This window comes from Epinephelus lanceolatus, chromosome 16, assembly GCF_041903045.1.
Source record: "Epinephelus lanceolatus isolate andai-2023 chromosome 16, ASM4190304v1, whole genome shotgun sequence".
NCBI classification, from domain to species: domain Eukaryota; kingdom Metazoa; phylum Chordata; class Actinopteri; order Perciformes; family Serranidae; genus Epinephelus; species Epinephelus lanceolatus.
This window is the reverse complement of record NC_135749.1, coordinates 16,969,615-16,991,303: the sequence shown is the minus strand read 5'-3', so window position 1 is coordinate 16,991,303 and position 21,689 is coordinate 16,969,615. Positions and strand designations below refer to the sequence as shown.

Genomic DNA, 21,689 nt, shown 5'->3' with positions numbered 1-21,689 from the left:
GAACCGCTAGTCTTAGGGGCAGTTACCATAGTTTCACTGATGGAATCCAATACTCACTCACTCATACACACACACACACACAAACAGGCAGTGTCCGTTGATCTTTTAATACACTGCCCCCCGTGGCTCCGTCTCCAAGGATACTGTTAATATTGGATCAGGAAGCAACAACTCCTATTCCGGCTTCTTATCCTGGACTCAACCAACAGTATGTCTGCTGTCTCAACAGTGTCTCAAAAACTGTGCCTAACATTGTTTATCCATAATCACAATTATTTCCCCCCTATATAATTTAAAGTGTTCTTACTTCTGTTTTTCAGAGGAAACAAGGGGAGAGAGATGGGTGAGGCCTCCAGCTGCACTCAAACAGACAGAGGTGATTATAAAGCCAGGATCATAAACCCCTGGGCCATCAGGAGAACAGAGAGTTTTCTTTATTAATACTTTATTTTTATTGCCTCTCAATCACAGAAATGTCACATACATAGAAACGGGAAAAATATGGAAAGATCTGGATTGCCCTGTCTCAGAAAACGTATTAATTCCTATAGCATACTGAGTGCTTCTTCCTCTTATCTTGTCGTTGACATGTAAACATAAATATTTTTCCCATTTCTCTCAACACTGCTCCTCTTGAGTTCTTCTAGTGCTAACTTTCCCATATCATGCTGTATATTTTATCCCTAATTTTCAGCCATCCATCTTGTGTTGGTGGTTCTCCCTCTTCGTAATGGTCTTTTTACAAGCTGACAACAAGATTATCAGCAGATATCTGTCATCTCTTAACGCAATATCTGCTGTCTTTTACCAAAATACAGTACTATACATGGCCTATAGGTAGCATATATCACAGCCCATAAATTTGGTAATACCCATTTAAACATTTCCCAAAAATGGTATGATCTGCATTTATTGCCCCCGTCTTCTCCAGCATGGTTGTGCCGTTGAGAGAAAACGTTTTTCCAGTGTTTTAAGATTGTGGTTCAAGAAAAAAAAACAAGTTGGGCTCTGAGCAGGTGGATTAATATTATTAATTATTACTTATTTTATTATAAGGATCTTCACTACATGGTCATAAAGGCACTGATTTCTTTAGGGTCCAAATAATATTTTAGTTAAAATTTTGCAACTGGTGGTAATTTTAATGTCAAAGTAATTTATCACAAACTGCCTAATCAATGAGGGGCCTGTACTGAGGAGGCAAATCAATTAATGATGCACTACCGGTGTCTGGCCAGCAGAGGAGGGTCGTGTGCCAACTGTGTGTCTCAGCAGCCACAGAACACCGGGCGTGGTGGAAGAAGAGGTTCCCTGGAAGAAGTTCCCGGCTAGATAAACATCCTAGTCAATTTATCTTGTCATTATATCATAGTAGCTTTATATTTTGACACTAAACTGTAAAATTTCCAAGTGTGCAGTGGTATGATACAGGTTAAATTCTTTGAGTTCACCTTAGAAATTCCAAAGTAGAGGGAGGCATGTTTGACTCAATGTGATGTCCTTGAATAACTTTATCTGTCTGTTTTCTCCTCTTTTTTTAACCTGCTGCTGGCTCACCACAGGATTTACAGAACAAGTCAAGGAATGCAATCTCTCAGGCCCATCTGCAGAGGTAACACAAAACACACACACACACACACACACACAAATAAAGCACTAAGGTTGCCAGTTTGTAAAAAAAAAAAAAAAAATCCCCCTTGTTGGTGAGTACCAGCATCAAAATACCAAAAGTAAAACTGCTCATTATGCAGTATTACAATTTCAGGATGTTATGAAGCCTATTGTATCACTGGATTCCAGTAAGTGATGCATCATTGGTTACATCACTTTAGTGTTGCAGCCAGGTCCACACCTAGCACATTCGGCGCCTTAGGCAAGCTTCCCCCACCCCCTTTCTGGGTGGTGCCCTGGGGGGCCACTTATGTTGCCTATCTGTAGGAAGATCTGCCACTTGTTGCAACTGGCAAAGGTGGAGCCCCTTTTACCTACTTTAAATACCACTGGTAGCTTAATCCATAATATTACATCAGAATGTATATGTTGATTTAGTTATAAAAGTGCAATATTGGCCTCCAAACTGTAGTCAAGTAGAAGTATGAAGCATAAAATGGAAATACTTACGTACAGTATAAGTACCTCAAAATTGTACTTGAGTAGAACACTTGTGTGAATATACAGTACAGGCCAAAAGTTTGGACACACCTTCTCATTCAATGCGTTTTCTTTATTTTCATGACTATTTACATTGTAGATTCTCACTGAAGGCATCAAAACTATGAATGAACACATGTGGAGTTATGTACTTAACAAAAAAAGGTGAAATAACTGAAAACATGTTTTATATTCTAGTTTCTTAAAAATAGCCACCCTTTGCTCTGATTACTGCTTTGCACACTCTTGGCATTCTCTCGATGAGCTTCAAAAGGTAGTCACCTGAAATGGTTTCCACTTCACAGGTGTGCCTTATCAGGGTTAATTAGTGGAATTTCTTGCTTTATCAATGGGGTTGGGACCATCAGTTGTGTTGTGCAGAAGTCAGGTTAATACACAGCCGACAGCCCTATTGGACAACTGTTAAAATTCATATTATGGCAAGAACCAATCAGCTAACTAAAGAAAAACGAGTGGCCATCATTACTTTAAGAAATGAAGGTCAGTCAGTCCGGAAAATTGCAAAAACTTTAAATGTGTCCCCAAGTGGAGTCGCAAAAACCATCAAGCGCTACAACGAAACTGGCACACATGAGGACCGACCCAGGAAAGAAGACCAAGAGTCACCTCTGCTTCTGAGGATAAGTTCATCCGAGTCACCAGCCTCAGAAATCGCAAGTTAACAGCAGCTCGGATCAGAGACCAGATGAATGCCACACAGAGTTCTAGCAGCAGACCCATCTCTAGAACAACTGTTAAGAGGAGACTGTGCGAATCAGGCCTTCATGGTCAAATAGCTGCTAGGAAACCACTGCTAAGGAGAGGCAACAAGCAGAAGAGATTTGTTTGGGCCAAGAAACACAAGGAATGGACATTAGACCAGTGGAAATCTGTGCTTTGGTCTGATGAGTCCAAATTTGAGATCTTTGGTTCCAACCGCCGTGTCTTTGTGAGACGCAGAAAAGGTGAACGGATGGATTCCACATGCCTAGTTCCCACTGTGAAGCATGGAGGAGGAGGTGTGATGGTGTGGGGGTGTTTTGCTGGTGACACTGTTGGGGATTTATTCAAAATTGAAGGCACACTGAACCAGCATGGCTACCACAGCATCCTGCAGCGACATGCCATCCCATCCGGTTTGCATTTAGTTGGACCATCATTTATTTTTCAACAGGACAATGACCCCAAACACACCCCCAGGCTGTGTAAGGGCTATTTGACCAAGAAGGAGAGTGATGGAGTGCTGCGGCAGATGACCTGGCCTCCACAGTCACCGGTCCTGAACCCAATCGAGATGGTTTGGGGTGAGCTGGACCGCAGAGTGAAGGCAAAGGGGCCAACAAGTGCTAAACACCTCTGGGAACTCCTTCAAGACTGTTGGAAAACCATTTCAGGTGACTACCTCTTGAAGCTCATGGAGAGAATGCCAAGAGTGTGCAAAGCAGTAATCAGAGCAAAGGGTGGCTATTTTGAAGAAACTAGAATATAAAACATGTTTTCAGTTATTTCACCTTTTTTTGTTAAGTACATAACTCCACATGTGTTCATTCATAGTTTTGATGCCTTCAGTGAGAATCTACAATGTAAATAGTCATGAAAATAAAGAAAACGCATTGAATGAGAAGGTGTGTCCAAACTTTTGGCCTGTACTGTACTTAATTACTTTCCACTGCTGCTTGTGGAGAAGAGCAGCAGAACACCTGGGTAGCATTAACAGTAATGAGTTTGATGACTTGATCTCAAAATGAAGGGCTTCTTAACATTTCAAACTGCAGTTTTATTAGCAACGGCACTTACTGATGGAAGTACGCCCCCCAGGCAGGACAATGCACTAAGCTTCACCAGAAAAACTGCTCAGAAATGGCCTAGGGTACGTGACTAAGAGCGTTAGGCGCCAGCCTGGTCCCCAAAATCCTCAGATCCCAATCTGATCGAACATCCATTGGGCATGCCGGTGCCTTTCCTCTCAACACACAGAACTCGAAGGATCCGTCAACAATGCCTTGGTAACAGACAACAGAGGACAACCCCAAAGGTCCTGTCTCCATGCCTCAACAGGTCAGAGACCCCAGCATAGATTGGACTTGGCTCTGACCTGTTGAGGCCCAGACAAAGGACCTCCGGGGCACTGGTTTGTCCCACAGTTGCTTGATCAGATTGGGATCTGGGGAATTTGAAAGCTAGATCGATGCCTAAAGCTCTCTCAGTTTCTGCAGTTGGGCATGGTATATTGCCTTGCTGAGGGGCTACTGCCATCGGGGGTACTTGGTCTATGACAATGTTTAGGTGGGTGGAACATGTCAGGTGGTTTCCACATGAATGCCAGGACCAAAACTTTCCCAGCAGAACATTGCATTGTAATGAAATGATCGACCTTATTCACTTCCCTGTTAGTGGTATAATATTTTGGCTGATTGGTGTACATAAGTCAAGGGAGAGGCTGCAGAATGAATGAATGACTGTACGAATACATGTGTGTTAGAGAAGGGTGTAACATGTCCAGATGTTTATGTAGTTGTATTATTCACACAGTCTCACACAGATGTACAGGAAAGCCACAAGAGCCCTGGAAGTCGCATCAACATTCCTCGGTTTACGGCGCTCCCACTCTTCCTTTATAGCTGCATGGGGATTTGATGTGCTTCAGTGTCTCAGGCCTACCAGCTCTCTGCTTCAGTCAGCTCAATGTATTTAGACACACACGCACTGTAATGTGCAGCCCCTCACAGATGCCTGCTTGTATGAAGTGTTCAGGCCAAACATAAGTGGAGTTTGCCTGGACCACATAGGGGCTATATACCACGTCTCAGGTCAGCAACCTCAACGGCAGTCTAGTCTGAAAAATTGATCATGTTATGTACACAAAGATCAGACAAGTTCAACTCAATAGAAACTGAGATCCTGCACAAACAGGATAAAGACGCTGCTGCTAATACAAATGTTATCATGTGTGTTTGGTCACGTTGTGGATAGTGCTTGTTTATCCCACCACGCATATGTTAGAGGCCTTTGTGAAGCATTGAGTTTCTTGTGTGAAACTGCCAGAGAAAATCCAGCTTAATGGCACTTATGATCACAGTGGTATCCCAGAGCACTATATCGTAGGATTGCATAAGCTCAAACACACCCACTTAAAAACTCTCTTGCACCGCCACAGACAGCCTGTGAACAAATTTTAGGCCAGAGGTGAATGATTTCGACCTTTCACCTACCCCCCCCCCCCCCCCTTTCCAGGCGTGTCTTTCACACCTGTTTATGTCAAATGTCAGAACCATGCACGCCAGGGATTCATTCTGTCACACACCACACATGTGCCAGTTTAGACACACCAATAGAAAAGAGAGAAGGGAGGCAATTGGAGGACAAGGGCAGTGGGACAGGGTGCATATCATTGTGTGATGTGATGTAACAGCATTCGCTATTGACTTTTTTCCCATCAATCCCTGTTTTTTCAGAGCGTGTGTGTGTGTGTATGTGGGTGTGGGTGTGTGTGTGGTGCAACAGGGGGTTAGATTTAATGTGTGCTTGTTATTGCACAACTCCCAGGGATCATCAGACCATTTGCAGATGGGGGAATTTCATCAGAGGCGGACCATAAGTAGACATTTGTGCTTATCAATGAATGCTGCTTCTGTGTGTGTGTGTGTGTCTGTGTGTGTCTGTGTGTGTGTGTCCTCTAGTACATCAATTTTAACCCTTGTGATTGAGCAAATGTTTGGCAAGTAGGGACGTGCTGGCCTGTCATCACGACTTCAAAAGGCTCTTTGAGGGGCACATGGCTTCAGGGCTTAAGAAATACGGTTAGTTTGACATTTTGGGAAATATGCTGATTTTCTTTCTTGCCATGGGTAAGATGAAAAGATAAAGTCTTCTGTCATGTCTGAAATTAGTAACGTTCTTCTCATCAAACACTCGGCAAGAGAGTAAGCAATTGTATTTCTCAAAAAAGGATTAGTGGAGATGTATTTATCTTGTTTCAGGGTTATACATCTGTTCAACTCTCAAACAAGTTCAAAAAGCTGGTCTCCACAAGGTAAACTAGGAGGACTGGGGATTCTAGTCGCTGAACACTTGGTTTAAAATCTTAAATATTCCTCTATATTATTAAAATGCATGACTGCATGGACAATAATCAAAGGTAAAATTGCAAAAAACCCATCCTCAGGTAATATTTATTAGGGGTTAGCAGTCAAAAACTGAGTGAATAAGCTTCATGGGGACTACGTGGGTGTGGTTCGGTAAGTCATGATTCACAGTGGCCTGTTAATGTAAGCAAACAACCCCACAGCTATCATCCCATTTAGATTCAAATGTTGTTAAATAGGTTTTCCTTTGATGGATAGGGCTGGTGTATTGTCAACAAGTGCCATGCAAATACCAAAAGCAACAATGCATTAATCCATCACTCAATTCTTACTCTGTCTGGTGTTTAGCAGTTAACCCATTGGTCCCTGTGAAGATGCAGATCTTTAGAGACAGGTCACAAATACATACTTTTATTTACCTACAGCAGCTGGGCACTGTGGATTTTACCTAATGTTACTCGAGCAGGACTAAATAGCACATTTTGGGAACTATTTTCAGCTGCGAATACAGAATTTGATCCTAAAGTATTTAGTAGTAAGTGCACCCGTTTGGGGTTTGACTCAAATTAGATTACAGTGTCCTTCTGCATTGTAAAGGTGTGACTCACTGATGTGTTTTTAACAGTTTTTGAACAAAATTGCAGTCTAGTCATAAGAGGAAAATCTTGGCATTGTACATTTCTGCACACCACGAGAATGTTTTATTTGCATGTGTCGTACTTATCATATCAATACTTCTACAGAGATGTAATATATAAGCTGAATTTGTCATGGGGAGGTAGAGGGGATGGTGGATGGCGTGTTATCTTGGCAAAATGGCTGCCAAGCTGTGGACCAAAGTTCAAGACCAGCAAACAACAAAACCAGTTGTGTTTTAAGTGAGTCATCGCTGTGCTTTCAGCAGCTTTTAGACACCAAATGTGGGTGTTTCGTAGCGAGCCATCAGTGTGTTTCCACTGGCTTTTCAGGTTCCAAACAGGCTCAAAAGGCTCCAAACACAGGTGTTTTGTGGTGACCTGATGGTGTGTTTCCAGCAGCTTTAGGCGCTCCAAATGTGGGTGTTTTGTGGTGACCCCATGGTGTTTTTCCAGCAGCTTTTCCAGCTCCAAAGGTGGATGTTTTGTAGTGATGTGTTGGTGTATTTCAAGCAGCTTTTGAGGCCCCAAATGTGGGTGTTTTGCAGTAACCCACTGGTGTGTTTCCAGCAGATTTTTAGGCTCCAAACTTGAGTGTTTTGTAGTGACCTGTTGGTGTGTTTCGAGCAGCTTTTTAGATTCTATACTTGGGTGTTTTGTGGCGACCCTTTGGTGGGTTTCCAGCAGATTTTTAGGCTCCAAACTTGAGTGTTTTGTAGTGACCCTTTGGTGGGTTTCCAGCAGCTTTTTAGGCTCCAAACATTGGTGTTTTGTGGTGACCTGTCAGTCTGTTTCCAGTGGCTTTTAAGCCTCCAACTGTGGGTGTTTTGTAACAACCCTTCAGTTTGTTTACAGTGGCTTTTTAGGCTCTAATCATTTGTGTTTTGTAGCCACCTGTCAGTGTTTTTCCAGCAGGAACAGCATGAAGTGGTTGTTGTCTATTGAGATGTCGCTGCTTTTTCTGCCATGACTGCGCCACGATTAAAATCGAGGTCTATGGCACAACAGAACGTTGAAAGTTAGAAAGATCAATTCATTGTTTTAAATGTTTTCACTGTTTTAGTATTTTCATAGGATTTATTGATAAAGGAAAATTATAGAATATCACCAGATTTATACTTTTTGTGGTTAAGGTCGAGGTCGATTCTTCAGGGAATTAATGCAATGTTCTCCTAAACAACAGAAACAAGATTTTCTCTGTGCATGTGCAAACTAAACACTGTAGTAATGAACCAACTTTCCAACACCCTTACCGTGACCACAGCTCACTCTATCATGTGCGTGTGTGCATGTGTGTTTACAAGGGTGGTGCACAACACACACACACACACACACACACCCTCTGTGGCCTGGCAGACCTCGTGGAGGTCAGTAAAAGTCAAACAAAAGCTAAAGCAGGTAGTAGACCTCAAGAAGAGAGGTGGGAACAGTAGAGAAGCAAGAAGCGGGAGCAGTGAGGAATGTTGGGACATGCTTTTTAACTTTCAACAGCCACCCACACCCCACCCCCTGCAACAAAAATCAATCATGCCGCCTCCTCCCCTCGGGCTCGATCTGTTTTTCTTCTCCTCCTCCTCTCTCTGACAGCGGGGGCTTGTTCATCAATCCCTCCTCCTCCTCCTCTTCATCCTCCCCCTCTCTTTACTCTGCCTTTTATTCTCTCAAGCCTGGGTGTCTTTACGGTGGCCCTGTTGCTCACTGACCCTCCCCCTCTTACTCTCTTGCAAGTGTTAAAAAATTCAAATTGCCTCAAATGTCATAAAAAAGTAGTGTTGACAGGGGTGTGTTACAATGTGGGTGTAATCATTCAGAATAATACTGCATTCCTGTGCATTATGCTATGCTATACAACTACTGTACTATTATGCATAGAATTCATATAAAAATTGATGCAAACTAAACGTTACAAAACAAATCTAATTCAAATTCAAATGTACTTTAGTTGCATTACTCACTCCGCCTCAGATTCTCTCTTTTGTCTCCATCCCCCTCCCTCCTCACCCCTCGCCCCTCCCCTGCATTCTGCACAGCCTGATGACATCATGAACAGCCGGTATAAATCCAGCCAGTAGGATTGCAGTACAGCTCGTGGTGCTGACTACACTCTCTCTGCCTCTCTCCCTCTTCTCTCATTCTGTCGCTCCCTCGCTTTGCCGCCTCTCTCTCCCTCTCACACACACTCTCTTACACACCCGCACACAGTCTCTCGCTGCCTCATACCGCCACACTGCTGCAGACATGGTGGATGCATTCGTTGGCAAGTGGGACCTCAAGAAGAGTGAAAAATTTGATGACTACATGAAGAAGCTGGGTAAGTATGTGTTTTGTGTGTACAGTATTATGTGTGTGTGTGTGTGTGTGCGCGCATGCGTGAGTAACAGGAGAGGATGCAGTATTGCCAGTGCGGCATGTGAGCACATGTGAAAATGGGGCAGAGAAGAGGTTAATGCTTTAGGGTGTGTTTGTATTTAACCTGTTAAAGCAGCTGTTGGTGCTGCGGGAAAAGTAAAGAAGGTAAAGGGAGACAATGAATGGGTAAATAAGGGAGGGACCAAGGCTGAGAATGGAAAAAAAAAAGATGACGAGGAGGAACAAGCGTGGAAAGAGGAGAGAGAAAGAGAAAGAAAATGAGAGAGGATGGGAACTAGAGGGGGAGGAAAAGAGGAAGAGTGGTTGACCGCATGGCCTAAGTGCTGGAAATGAGGGAGGGGCTCTCTTTCAGTGGAGAAAAAACCCAACCCCACTGTGAGAAACTCTGAATGGCAACAAACTGGCATTCACACACTCGAGCATAATGTGGATGACCTTTGCTGAAGGCTGCTCATTGTCTGAGGCCATGGGAGGAGTTGAATATTAAGATGGTTCAAATGCAGAGGAGCTAATGGGGACGGGAATGTACAGATAAAGTGGGCTTGGAAATATCTCACACACTCTCACACATGGTTCAGTGTGTGTGTGTGTGTGATGGGGGCAGGTGCTCGCACTTTTACAACTGTGAAGAATGACACTTAACTATTTGTCTTTGTGAGGTTGTGTGTGTGTGTGAGAGGTTCATGCTGACCTCAAAGCCACATTCACATCGACCTGTCAGCATTGGTCACCATAGAAACCAGACACCCTTCAACCACTAACCCCAATGCTCTTGATCAGTGAGGCATCTGCACTCACACACACACACAGTGACTTTTTGTTGTATTGATTGTCGGGAAGTAGCAGTTTTAGCTGGATATGAACTGGATCATTAGCCCGAAAGAGGAACAGATTTTCTCATTGACATTTCTCACTTGGTAGCCAAGGGTGTGAGTCACTATTACCAAATAAAATGAACCCTCCTGATCCCTCACACTCACGTCCTACAAGGAAAGTAATCATTTGCATACATACATGCCCAGACAGGCAGTCAGGTCAGTGCAGTGTTTGAAGAACATGCTGCAAGTTTGGACAGCAGACAAACAGAGATTAGAGTGTGTCAGCTGAAGGAGACCCAAAGGACAAATGCATGGCTACTGCTTTGAATGTTTTTCAAAATATGGCACTTACTATTCCCACTCTGGTAGGATCGATTAATAATTAAATACGTGGAGCGACCTCACCTGGTAGAGTGTGCGCCCCATACAGGTGGAGTCCTCTGGGTGGCGCCCTATGTCACCTGTAGGAAGAGCCACCACTGAAAATATTCAACAGTATTTTAGCAAATATGAACGGTTTGTCCACCACTTTGATCAAGAGTTTTTCCTCTAGTACCACCATGAGGTTGACATTTGTGGCCCTGAGTGATATCTCTTAACAATTATTAGATGAATAGTCGTGAAATTTGGTGCAGACATTCATGATCCCCTGAGGAGGAATCTTATTGACTGACTGTAACGGTTACGCCACAGTGACGTTGGCATTTTTGTTTTTTGAGTTGGATGGTTTGCCATGAAATTTTATACATACATTCATGTGTCTCTTAGATTGAATTGAAAATCCAGCACCACTATCAGGTCAAGAAAGTTTGTCCACTGCTGTATGTGCAAAATACCTGACAAAAAACTGCTAGAATGAGAAATTGGGCCCCTGGGCAAGATGCATACACCCTCACCCCCCTCAGTTTTTATTAACATGAATGATTAAGCCTTTTGACTATGCAACAAAAAATGCAAAATTAATAACAGTGACTTCATGCAAAGGCTCTGACTTAGGAGCCCCCTGTGCCCTCAGACCCTTGGGTTCAGTAATCCGCCCATGCTGACATTCCTCATGTGTACTTTGTGTTAACTACTAGTTTGCATGTAGAATGCTATTGTTAGCATTTAGCCCGGGGCACATCTGTGCCGTAGTGCAGTTGAAGGAAGGCATTCAAGTCTATTAGCTATAGCTGCTAGCATGGCTGTAGGCTCTAAGTCTCTTACATATGTTTTGTGTATGCAGTTATCCTCCACCAGAACATGAAATGACCCATGTGCCTTTCTTTTCTACAGAGGTGCCATTTACCACGCGTCATATGGCAAGCCTGACCAAGCCCACCACCATCATCTTAGTGGACGGCGACACGGTGACGGTGCAGACCCGCAGCACCATCAAGAACACAGAGCTCTCCTTCAAGCTGGGAGAGGAGTTTGACGAGACCACCGCCGATGACAGGAAAGTTAAGGTGAGAGGTCAGGTTGCTCAGAGAGGAGATCAGTGAGGAATACAGACACTTAATGGCAAAATCTGCTTTAACCATGTCTAATCTTTGATAAATAGCCTGTTAGTGGCTCTCTGTGACACCCAGTGTACACCTTCAGAATTCTGAAGTGTCCATAAATACATGACAGTGATTATTGTCACTGCTGATGGCTGAACAAACAACTGTAATTTGTCACAATTGGAGGATGGGTCGGAGAGGTCAGGGGTGAGAGGTAAGGGTCAGAGCAGATGAACTGGTCACAATTTGCAATCATAAAATGAGACCTAAGATGCAGCAACCTCAGCAGAGTGGTGGAGTAGTTGAAAGGTTTTAGTGTCAGTGGGATGGAAAGCGTTGCGTCTTTGAAGTACTTGTGCAGAGACAAAGATAAAAATGAAAGCAGATGAAGTTTCAGTCATTGGAGATGAGCCAATGATGTATGTGTAATATAAGAATAACACAGATATAAATTTCATTTATAAGAAACATAGTATGCACATGAACCTCAGTCTCTGTTCGGAAAGCTGGTGTTCTTTCCTACTGAACTGTTCAGCTAGTATATGTGAAGGGCAAATAAACATTTCTTAATTGATGCAGGATATATGCTTGTATTATGTTTAAATATGAAAGATAAACAAGTATGTTAAGACTAATAAGAAAAACATATACAAGCACACAGAATTTTTATGTATCTTTTGTTTATTATAAACTTGCATACACAAATACTGCTAACATACAGGGTTGCAACATATATAGAAATCCATTATATAGGTATTTTTTATGCATGTACAAAGTTTTGAGAGAAGAAATAACACCTTCTTTCTCTTACAAATGAAAAGGTAAATCTCAAATGATAAAATGCACACCTTTAATCAATTTAATACACTCAGGGGTTTTGCTGCTACAGCCTGACTTGGTGTGGTATGACCAGGAGCTAATAGTGACTCATGTTAGCTAACGTCAGCAAACTTTAGACAGATGCTGCTGTGGGCTATAACTGACATTCATGAGTCAGTTAACATACTTCAAGACTCTTCTCTATTTGTGCTTTTGTGAGCATGTTTTGGCATTAACCATCTCTTTGTAATTGTTAGTTGTGACCACAAATATTGCAGCCATGCTAACGCTACATTCGTTAGCTAAATAACAAGTATGTTTCTGTTGTAGCTGTTAGAGAAGGAGCTGAATTTAACCACTTTATATAACTATTAATTTTTGTTTTCAATTCAGTTTAGTTTCAATTAGTTTCCAGAGTGAGTTTGATTGTTTCAGTGTAGTTTTATTATTTAAAAATGTTTAGTTTTCATTAGTTTTAGTATTAGTTTAAGATGTTTTTTTTTTTTTTTTAATATCCGGAATATCTGTCAAGGGAAAGATTTAAGTTCAGAAAAGCTATTACAATACAAGCAAAGCACTTTATCACATATAGACATCCCAGTCTTAATAAACATGTGCATAACATAATATGATCGCGTATTGGGTGTAATAACCTCCTTTTTTTTCTCCAGTCCATTGTAACAATAGATGATGGTAAGTTGGTGCACATACAGAGGTGGAACGGCAAAGAGACCAGTCTGGTCAGAGAAGTAGAAGGCGACAAACTTACACTGGTCAGTGCTCACACAAAATGCGTTCATTTAACTTTCACATTTGTGTGTGTTTGCTGTTTTTAATTGTCCCTCTCTCTCTCTCTATCACAGACGCTCACAATGGAAGATGTTGTTTGCAAACGTTTCTACGAGAGGGCACAGTAAACCCAACACTGAGACCTCCCTCCAGCATCTACTTGCATCAGCTTAAGCCCTGCACCCCCCAAATCCATAACACCACCTCAACCCAGGCCGAGCAAGCACCTCATGCGGCTGCTGCAGATTCTCCTTATGTCCCGTCATACTGGATGCTCAGTATTAACAGTACTACTGACTGTGACCTCCCCGTTCTCCCCGTCCATCCCGTTGTACTGATGTGCTACTGTAAGAAACACTGAATAAATTCCAATGATTCATTGTTGTTTTTCTCTAAAAATTCAGTTCTGCATTTTTGTTTCTTAGAGGTTTTTATGCACAGTGCCTACGATAAACCTGGAAAAGTGTTTGACTTTAAATGTTTGCATATTGAGACCTGAAAAATAAAAGTGTCTACACTGTTAGACAAACTGTTCAAATGATTTAATGCTCCAGCATGTTTTTTCTTCTTTTTTTCTTCTTACAATGTACTGAATTTCAACTTTTTTCAACAACACTAAACCACCTAAAACAAAAAAAAACAATAACAAACTCTCTGAATAACACCAGACAGGACTGACTTATACTAAAAGATAAAATAAAAGCAAATAGACAATAACGATATAAACGAATAAAATAACAGTATACATCGATCAGACAAAACTTTAAAACCACTGACAGGTGAAGTGAACAACATTGATCATCTTGATACAATGCCATGTTATGTTGGGAACCTTTGGTTCTGACTTTCATGTGGATGCCACCTGACACGCTCCACCCACTTAAAAACACCAGTGCAGACCAGCAAGACAATGCACCATGCCACACCACAAAAACTGCTCAGGAGTGGTCCGAGGAACGTGACAAAGAGCTCAAGGCGTCAACCTGGCCTCCAAAATCCCCTAAATCTCAGTCTGATCAAACATCTGTGGGACGTGCTAATACCCCACCTTACAACAAATAGGACTTAAAAGATCTGAGGCCAACACATGGCAACACGTGCCAGACACCAAGGGACACCCTCCAGAGGTCCTGTGTCCATGACTTGACAGGTCAGAGCCAAGTCCAATCCAAGGAGGCCCCACCGTGGATCAGGGGTAAATAGGATGTCAGATTGGGATCTGGGGTATTTGGAGGCCAGGACGACACCTTGAGCTCTTTCTCCCATTGCTGGGGTAATTCCTGAGCAGTTTTGGGGGTGTGGCATGACACATTGTCCTGCTGGGGGGACACTGCCATCGACAAGTGCCATTGAGGGGGTTTATTTTGTCTGCAACGGTGTTTGGGTGGGTGGAGTGCATCAGGTAGCATCTTCATGAATGCCAGGATCCAAGGTTTCCCAGAAGAACATTGCACGCTCACTTCACCCAGCAGTGGTTTTAATGTTTTGGCTGATCAGTGTATATATAAATAAATAAATACATTTGTCAGATTCTAACAGCACCACTGTTACAGTAAATATCCTCTCAAAATAGAGTCCATGTAATAGTTTTTATATCAGTGTTAACTTCCACTGCACCATCGCCACATCCATCCCCTTGCAAACATGACAATCCCAACAGGAGCTGTATACACTACAAACAAAATGTCTCTGTATGTTTAAAAATACACATAACATTGTGTAACAAACAGGCACACCTGTGTGTTTCATGAGCCTGGTACTTTGTAAAATCACTCCCCCTCTGCTCAGAAAAGTGTGTCCATTGGTTCCCATGTAGTAGGTGAAATCACAGAAACATTGCACGCATGTTTTTTCTTGAGATGTTTAGTGGTCGTACACGGCAGCTGGTAACTCCAGGTACAGAGTTGACCCACCAAGACTGAAATTAGCAAATGTCTTGTTAGTGAAATCTGACATTGTTCTGATTTGTTATAGAATTTGACTAATAAAATATCATGTAAATGAATCTCATGGCAGCTGCAATCAGTTGATAATCATGTAAATAGCTGCTCAAAGTGCAGCCCACAAGCCGATAGAGTGCACCAGGGGTGATGTATTTCTGTAGGCCGATGAAGAAATTGGCACTGCAGTGGTTACCTCCTCAAAAAGCCTAGGGGATTTTTTCCATTGGATTTTGGACTGTTGCTGAAAATAAGCTCCATGGCAAACAAACATTTATGATACTTAGACATTTTGTTCAGTAAGATAATCTTCACAGATGAACAACACTTCCATTATTTCTGAAGCCTAAATGCAATCAGCTAATAAGCTAACGTTAGGCTATAAACAAACCAAACTACGGCTGCATTATCTAATGTCACCACCATAACAAGACTGTTATGCCGTGTTCGGCACAGCCTTTTTTAAGATGCATAGAAACTTGTGACAGTCTCTTAAGCTTTTGTTAACCACAGATGTTGTTTCAGGCATCTTACCAAACACCCATTCAACGAACCCATTGACTTTGAGACGAGGGAACTGTGAGTATTAAAATGCAAACTCATTTCCAGGTTTTAGGACTCATTCCTGGTGCACTCCATCAGCTTGAGGGCTGCACTTTAAGCAGCTATGCTTTACATAATTATCAACTGATTGCAGCTGCCATGACATTCATTTACATGATATTTGATTAGTCAGATTCTGTAACAAATCAGAATAATGTGAAATTTCCCTCAGCTACAGTCAGCTCCATAATTATTTGGACAATGATACAGTTGTCATCATTTTGGCTCTGTACACCACCACAGTGGGTTTTAAATGAAACAATGAAAAGTAAAGTAGTAAAGTAAAGTAAAGTGCAGACTCTCAGTTTTCATTTAAGGCTTTTTTCAAAAATGTAGTATGAACCATGTAGGAATTACAACCATTTCTTCACACAGTCCCCCCGACTTTAAGGGCTCATAAGTATTTGGACAAACTAACAAAATCATCAATTAAACAGTCAGTTTCAATACTTGGTTGCAAATCCTTTACAGTCAATGACTGCCTGAAGTGTTGGACACATAGACATCATCAGATGCTGGGTTTCTTCCCTGGTGATGCTCTGCCAGCCCTTTACTGCAGCCGTCTGCACTTCCTGCTTGTGTTTTGGGTGTTTTGCCCTCAGTTTTGGCTTCAGCAAGAGAAACACATGCTCAATTGGATTCAGGTCAGATGATATGACTTGGCCATTGCAGAACATTCCACTTCTTTGCCTTAAAAATGTCTTTGGTTGCTTTTGCAATATGCTTCAGGTCATTGTCCATCTGCACTGTGAAGCATCGTCCAATGAGTTTTGAAGCATTTGGTCGAATCTGAGCAGGTAATGGTGCCCCAAACACTTCAGCTTTCATCCTGCTGCTCTTGTCAGCAGTCACATCATCAATAAATACAAGAGAACCAGTTCCACTGGCAGCCATACATGGCCATGACATAACAGTACCTCCACCATGCTTCACTGATGAGGTGGTGTGCTTTGGATCATGAGCAGTTCCTTCCCTTCTTCCTTCTCTTGTCTTCCCATCATTCTGGTAGTTGATCTTTGTTTTGTCTGTCCATAGTATGCTGTTCCACAACTGTACAGGCTTTTTAGATGGTTTTTGACAAACTCTAATCTGGCCTTCCATTTTTAAGGCTAACCAATGGTTTGCATCTTGTGATAAACCCTCTGTATTTATTCTAGTGAAGTCTTGTCTTGCTTACAAGAGCAGCAGGATGAAAGCTGAAGTGTTTGGGGCACCATTATCTGTTCAGATTCAACTAAATGCTTCAAAACTCATTGGACGATGCTTCACAGTGCAGATGGACATTGACCTGAAGCATATTGCAAAAGCAACCAAAGACATTTTTAAGGCAAAGAAGTGGAATGTTCTGCAATGGCCAAGTCATATCATCTGACCTGAATCCAATTGAGCATGCGTTTCTCTTGCTGAAGCCAAAACTGAGGGCAAAACACCCAAAACACAAGCAGGAAGTGCAGACCGCTGCAGTAAAGGGCTGGCAGAGCATCACCAGGGAAGAAACCCAGCATCTGATGATGCCTATGTGTCCAACACTTCAGGCAGTCATTGACTGTAAAGGATTTGCAACCAAGTATTGAAACTGACTGTTTAATTGATGATTATGTTAGTTTGTCCAAATACTTATGAGCCCTTAAAGTTGGGGGACTGTGTGAAGAAATGGTTGTAATTCCTACACGGTTCATACTACATTTTTGAAAAAAGCCTTAAATGAAAGCTGAGAGTCTGCACTTTAAGCAGGTATTCATTGTTTCATTTAAAACCCATTGTGGTGGTGTACAGAGCCAAAATGACGACAACTGTATCATTGTCCAAATAATTATGGACCTGACTGTATGTCAGTGAAGATTCTCAGTCATCCAGGTCATAGTAATCATAAGTGCTATATCGTAGGCAACTGGACTTGCTTTCATTTCTTGAAGACGTTTTGCCTGTCATCCAAGAGGTTTCCTTAGTTCTAAATGACTGGTACGGAGCTAGTAAGCTTGCTTGTCCACCCTAAGGACAAAGTACCCAGACATAAGCAGAGTAATGTGGTGTATGCAGTTCAGTGCAGCCAGGAATGCACAGATTTGTACATTGGTGAAACAAAACAAGCGCTCCAAAGAAGAAAGATGGTTTGAAAGAGACGTGAAAGAAGCCATCTATGTCAAACTGGAACGACCATCGTTAAACAGAGGAGGTGGCCTACAACACCACTTATCACCCACCTACAATGCAGTCTTGGGATCCCTCCCAGACAACTTCCCATCCATTCACCCCTGGTCCCATCTGACCCTAACGACACACATGATGGCCAGATGGGTCAACAACTCATATGTCTCACGTGACCCCAACGACTCTGTAAGGGTTCACACCTACACAGTTAAAATCCTGCGACTCCGTACCAGTCATTTAGAACTGAAGAAGCCTCTTGGATGAGAGGTGAAATATCTTCAAGAAACACAAGCAAGTCCAGTTGCCTACGATATAGCACTTCTGATTCCTCAACTAGTGTCTCCTTACATTCTGTCATTAATGCTAGCGCTGTTAGCTGAAGTTAGGAATTTGGTGCACAGTTTAAGCAGCAGTTTCAAGTACAAGTGCAATGGAAAATATATTTTGGTTTATGTGAGCAGTTTTCCTGTTCGGCACTCAGTCATACGCTGGCTCCATTAAACTCAGTCATCAAAACTTTGAGAACCCCCTGATGTAAAGTTTAATTCAGGGAGCTTCACCTGAGGAATGCCCATTGCTGTGATGGCCCAAAAACCCAAAGCCCTGTTGGTTCAAAAAATGTCCCAGGCGACCAAAGTTCCATTTTTACGACAGTCTGTTATCCCAAAAACTAATGCCCATTGCTCTGAAGGGCTGTTTCTCTGAAAACACACACTCCCTGCGGTTAGAAAATGCAATCAACAGAAAAAATGTTTGCATTGTACGTTTCTGTAAACTATGGATATCTTATATTTGTCAACAATGACAAATGTGACTGTGTGACTATGTTCTGGTTACGAAATGATCATGTTTTGACTTTAAACAATCAGGTTTGGTGGCACAAATTTCCCTGGAAAAGCAGGTATGAGTCGGTGACAAACAAACAAGATTGGTGGCTTTGACTCCACTCAGAAACATCATTAACGGTCGTAAAAAACACCCCCGATCTGTGGCTCAACTTCTGCTGGAAAAAAACTGGAAGTATCATTAAAAACACCAATGAGCAGTGGCTCAAACGCAAACCAACTGGAGGGAGTGGGTATTTTTCGTGGAAAGGGGACTTTGCAGAGGTGGGCATTTGTTATTGAGAGAAACAGGCTTTTGGTCCAATGGGACATTTTTCGGACTAATGGGACATTGGAATGCCACTGGTATAATGGCATGGCACCCTTCAGCCCAAAGCTGTAGTAAAAACTTACAGTTGCTGTTAGGAATTTAGAGCTGAACTTTGAGTGTTGTGGGCCTTGAAGTGCTCCAGTCTGAGCCACATTTAGTTGTGTCTCAAAAAACAAAAACAGGAGGGCAAAAGAGGTCAGTGGAGCAACACAATTGTACAAGTATATCCAAAGTGTGTGACCACAGTTTCCATCACAGTTGGTTTTGCAGGGACTCAGAGGGAGGTTATTTATAGCTTCTCCACAGCTCTGGCATGTGTGTGTGTGTGTGTGTGTGTGTGTATGTGTGTGTACATAGGAGTGTGTATCTTGATCTTGCCTTGGCTAGGTCAGGGGAAAGTTTTGTTAAAGCCTGCACTAGGTGTGCTTGTACTGTTGTGTCCCGTACTTGTACATTAGGTGCGTGTGAGCCTTCTAAATTCAGATCACAGTATATTGATGTCATGTGGTAGCAACAGACTGCCAACTAGAGGCAGGGTGAAGGTAGCCTGGTAAGACCATCCTGATGACGTGAGCTCAACATTCTGTTTGGCTCCCTGAGACAGAATGTTGAGCTCACGTCAGGATGATCTTACCAGGCTGGGGTGAATGGGTGAAAGGGTGCAGGCCAGGTCACCTTCTGCTCCTCCTAAAGTTACCCTGGCAGTAGTATGAAAGACCAAACCTACTGAAAAAGGAAGAGAACAAGCCTGAACATTTATAATGCCAGAATTACTATGTCTTGTATGGATTCATATGTGCAGCCACAGCTCCAGTACTGTCAGTGTGTTTTCTCAGCTGTGAAATACTATCAAATGTTTTCATGAAGGCCAAGTGTGTTGTCACATTACCAGCACCCATTTAAAAGGCTGTAAACAGTTGGTATTAAAGGTCCAGTGTGTAGGATTTAGGTGCATCTAGCGTTTAGGTTGCAGAGCTGAAACTTGTCTCGTAAATGGCCCTGTCTAGAGCCAGTGTTAGATTTGTTCATTCTGGGATACTGTAGAACAACATGATGGAATACGTGTGAGAGGACCCCAGAGTAGGCCATAACAATAATGGACTTAGCCCTGTGATGTTACCCATTGGTTTGTGGACTCCTGTTTTGACAAGACCCCCAGGAAATGCGCCAGACTTTGAAGCCAGTGGCTTAACAATAGTACTGCAATTTCCAGGGTCTGTCACCAAATGCAAATGGGCCCAAAAAGACTTTTCCCATTGACTTACATTGGGAAAGAGATGTCTGTAAATCAGTGGATACATTTTTTTGAGTGCCACAACCCCCGTGAAATGACTCGCTTCACTCTCAGGATCTAATTCATTTGGTCTGATAACAATTTGGAAGTCTAAAAGAGCGCTAAACTGGAAGTAGCTGGCTTGGCTGGCAGGAGTTTCTAGAATAAATGGGGGTATCTGCCTTTAATGCTGTATCCAGTTCTCTTGATACATCCATGGGTTTTGAAGCCTCAAGTTCAGCACTTTGGCTGTTGCTGTCTTGTTTTTTTTAAGCCAGAAGCGACCATATTGGGGCAAGAGGGCCTGTGGAGGAGCGAGGGGTGGATCTGACTGAGAAGCCGAGGACACTATCAGCAGACAGCCTGTCTTTTAAAGTCGCCTGCCCTTAATTATGCATAATTTTAAGCCTTAATAAGATGTAAATGGGTGAGAAATATAGGAATTCACCTGCGTACAGTTGTCATGAAGGAGAAAATTAGCTTACGTTTTTTTGTACCAGGCTGTTAACATGTTTATTTCTGCTGTAAAATTGGGCATTTTGACATGTGTCTATGTGGATTGAAAGGATTCTGGAGTCAGCCTCAAGTGGCCGCTCAAAGAACTGCAGTTTTTGGCACTTCAGGTTGGCTTCATTTGTCAGCTTGGACCCAGGACATGTAAAGCTGCAGCCACATTTCGAAGCCTATACGGCACCCGTCCACACATCACGCCCACCACCAGAAGACAAACCCACCAACGGCAGGTTATTTGAACCCTGCTGCAACGTCACGCTGTTGAGAATAAATAAGAGGCCAAACACAGCAATTATCCACTTTATTCATTTCCTTTCTTCATTCATTATAGGCTACATGAGGACGTGATTAAAGTTATAACTACTGAGTTGTAACTCTTACCCTTTTCCTTTTCCTAACGTTAACCTGGCATTTAATAGCTAGCTAAATGCTTCCTTAGCATTTAGCTAAGGCCAGGCCCTGGTCCAGAAGCCAGAGGAGCAAAGGGGGCTGGTTGTGTCATAGGCAGGGTGGGCAGGTCATGTAGCTTCAGGTAATCCCCAAGGTCAAATCAAATATTGAAATACATGAACAAGTATGTACAGTAGAGACTGGTTCTCGCCGTTGTATTCAAATTATGTGCAAATCCACAGTTCTGGTTGTGCAAGTGTGGGGTCATATTAAATGTTTAACTGACCATATTAAATTCATCTTGTACTTCTGTCTGGTGCAAGCAAGAGAAAAAAATAAGAGGAGTCTTGAGACTGACCAATGAACTCGAGCCAACTCCCTGCAGCTGGAAACAATCTATTTCACCACAGTCCTACAATTGGGAGCTCAGAGCTGGGGTCAGTTCAGCACAAATGAAACAAGATGTTGATTCTCTAACATTGTCTTATCTTGACTTACAGAGACATGGGGGTT

General features: G+C 42.5%; 1 protein-coding gene across 1 annotated transcript; it reads left to right on the top strand.

The window, feature by feature from the left end:
- The first annotated feature begins 8,947 nt into the window (after positions 1 to 8,947).
- Positions 8,948 to 13,692, top strand: fabp3 (fatty acid binding protein 3, muscle and heart). Its single transcript, XM_033636869.2, has 4 exons — positions 8,948 to 9,182; positions 11,335 to 11,507; positions 13,034 to 13,135; positions 13,226 to 13,692. The coding sequence occupies exons 1-4, from the start codon at positions 9,110 to 9,112 to the stop codon at positions 13,277 to 13,279; spliced, it is 402 nt and encodes a 133-aa protein (XP_033492760.1). The 5' UTR covers positions 8,948 to 9,109; the 3' UTR covers positions 13,280 to 13,692.
- Positions 13,693 to 21,689: the final 7,997 nt, after the last annotated feature.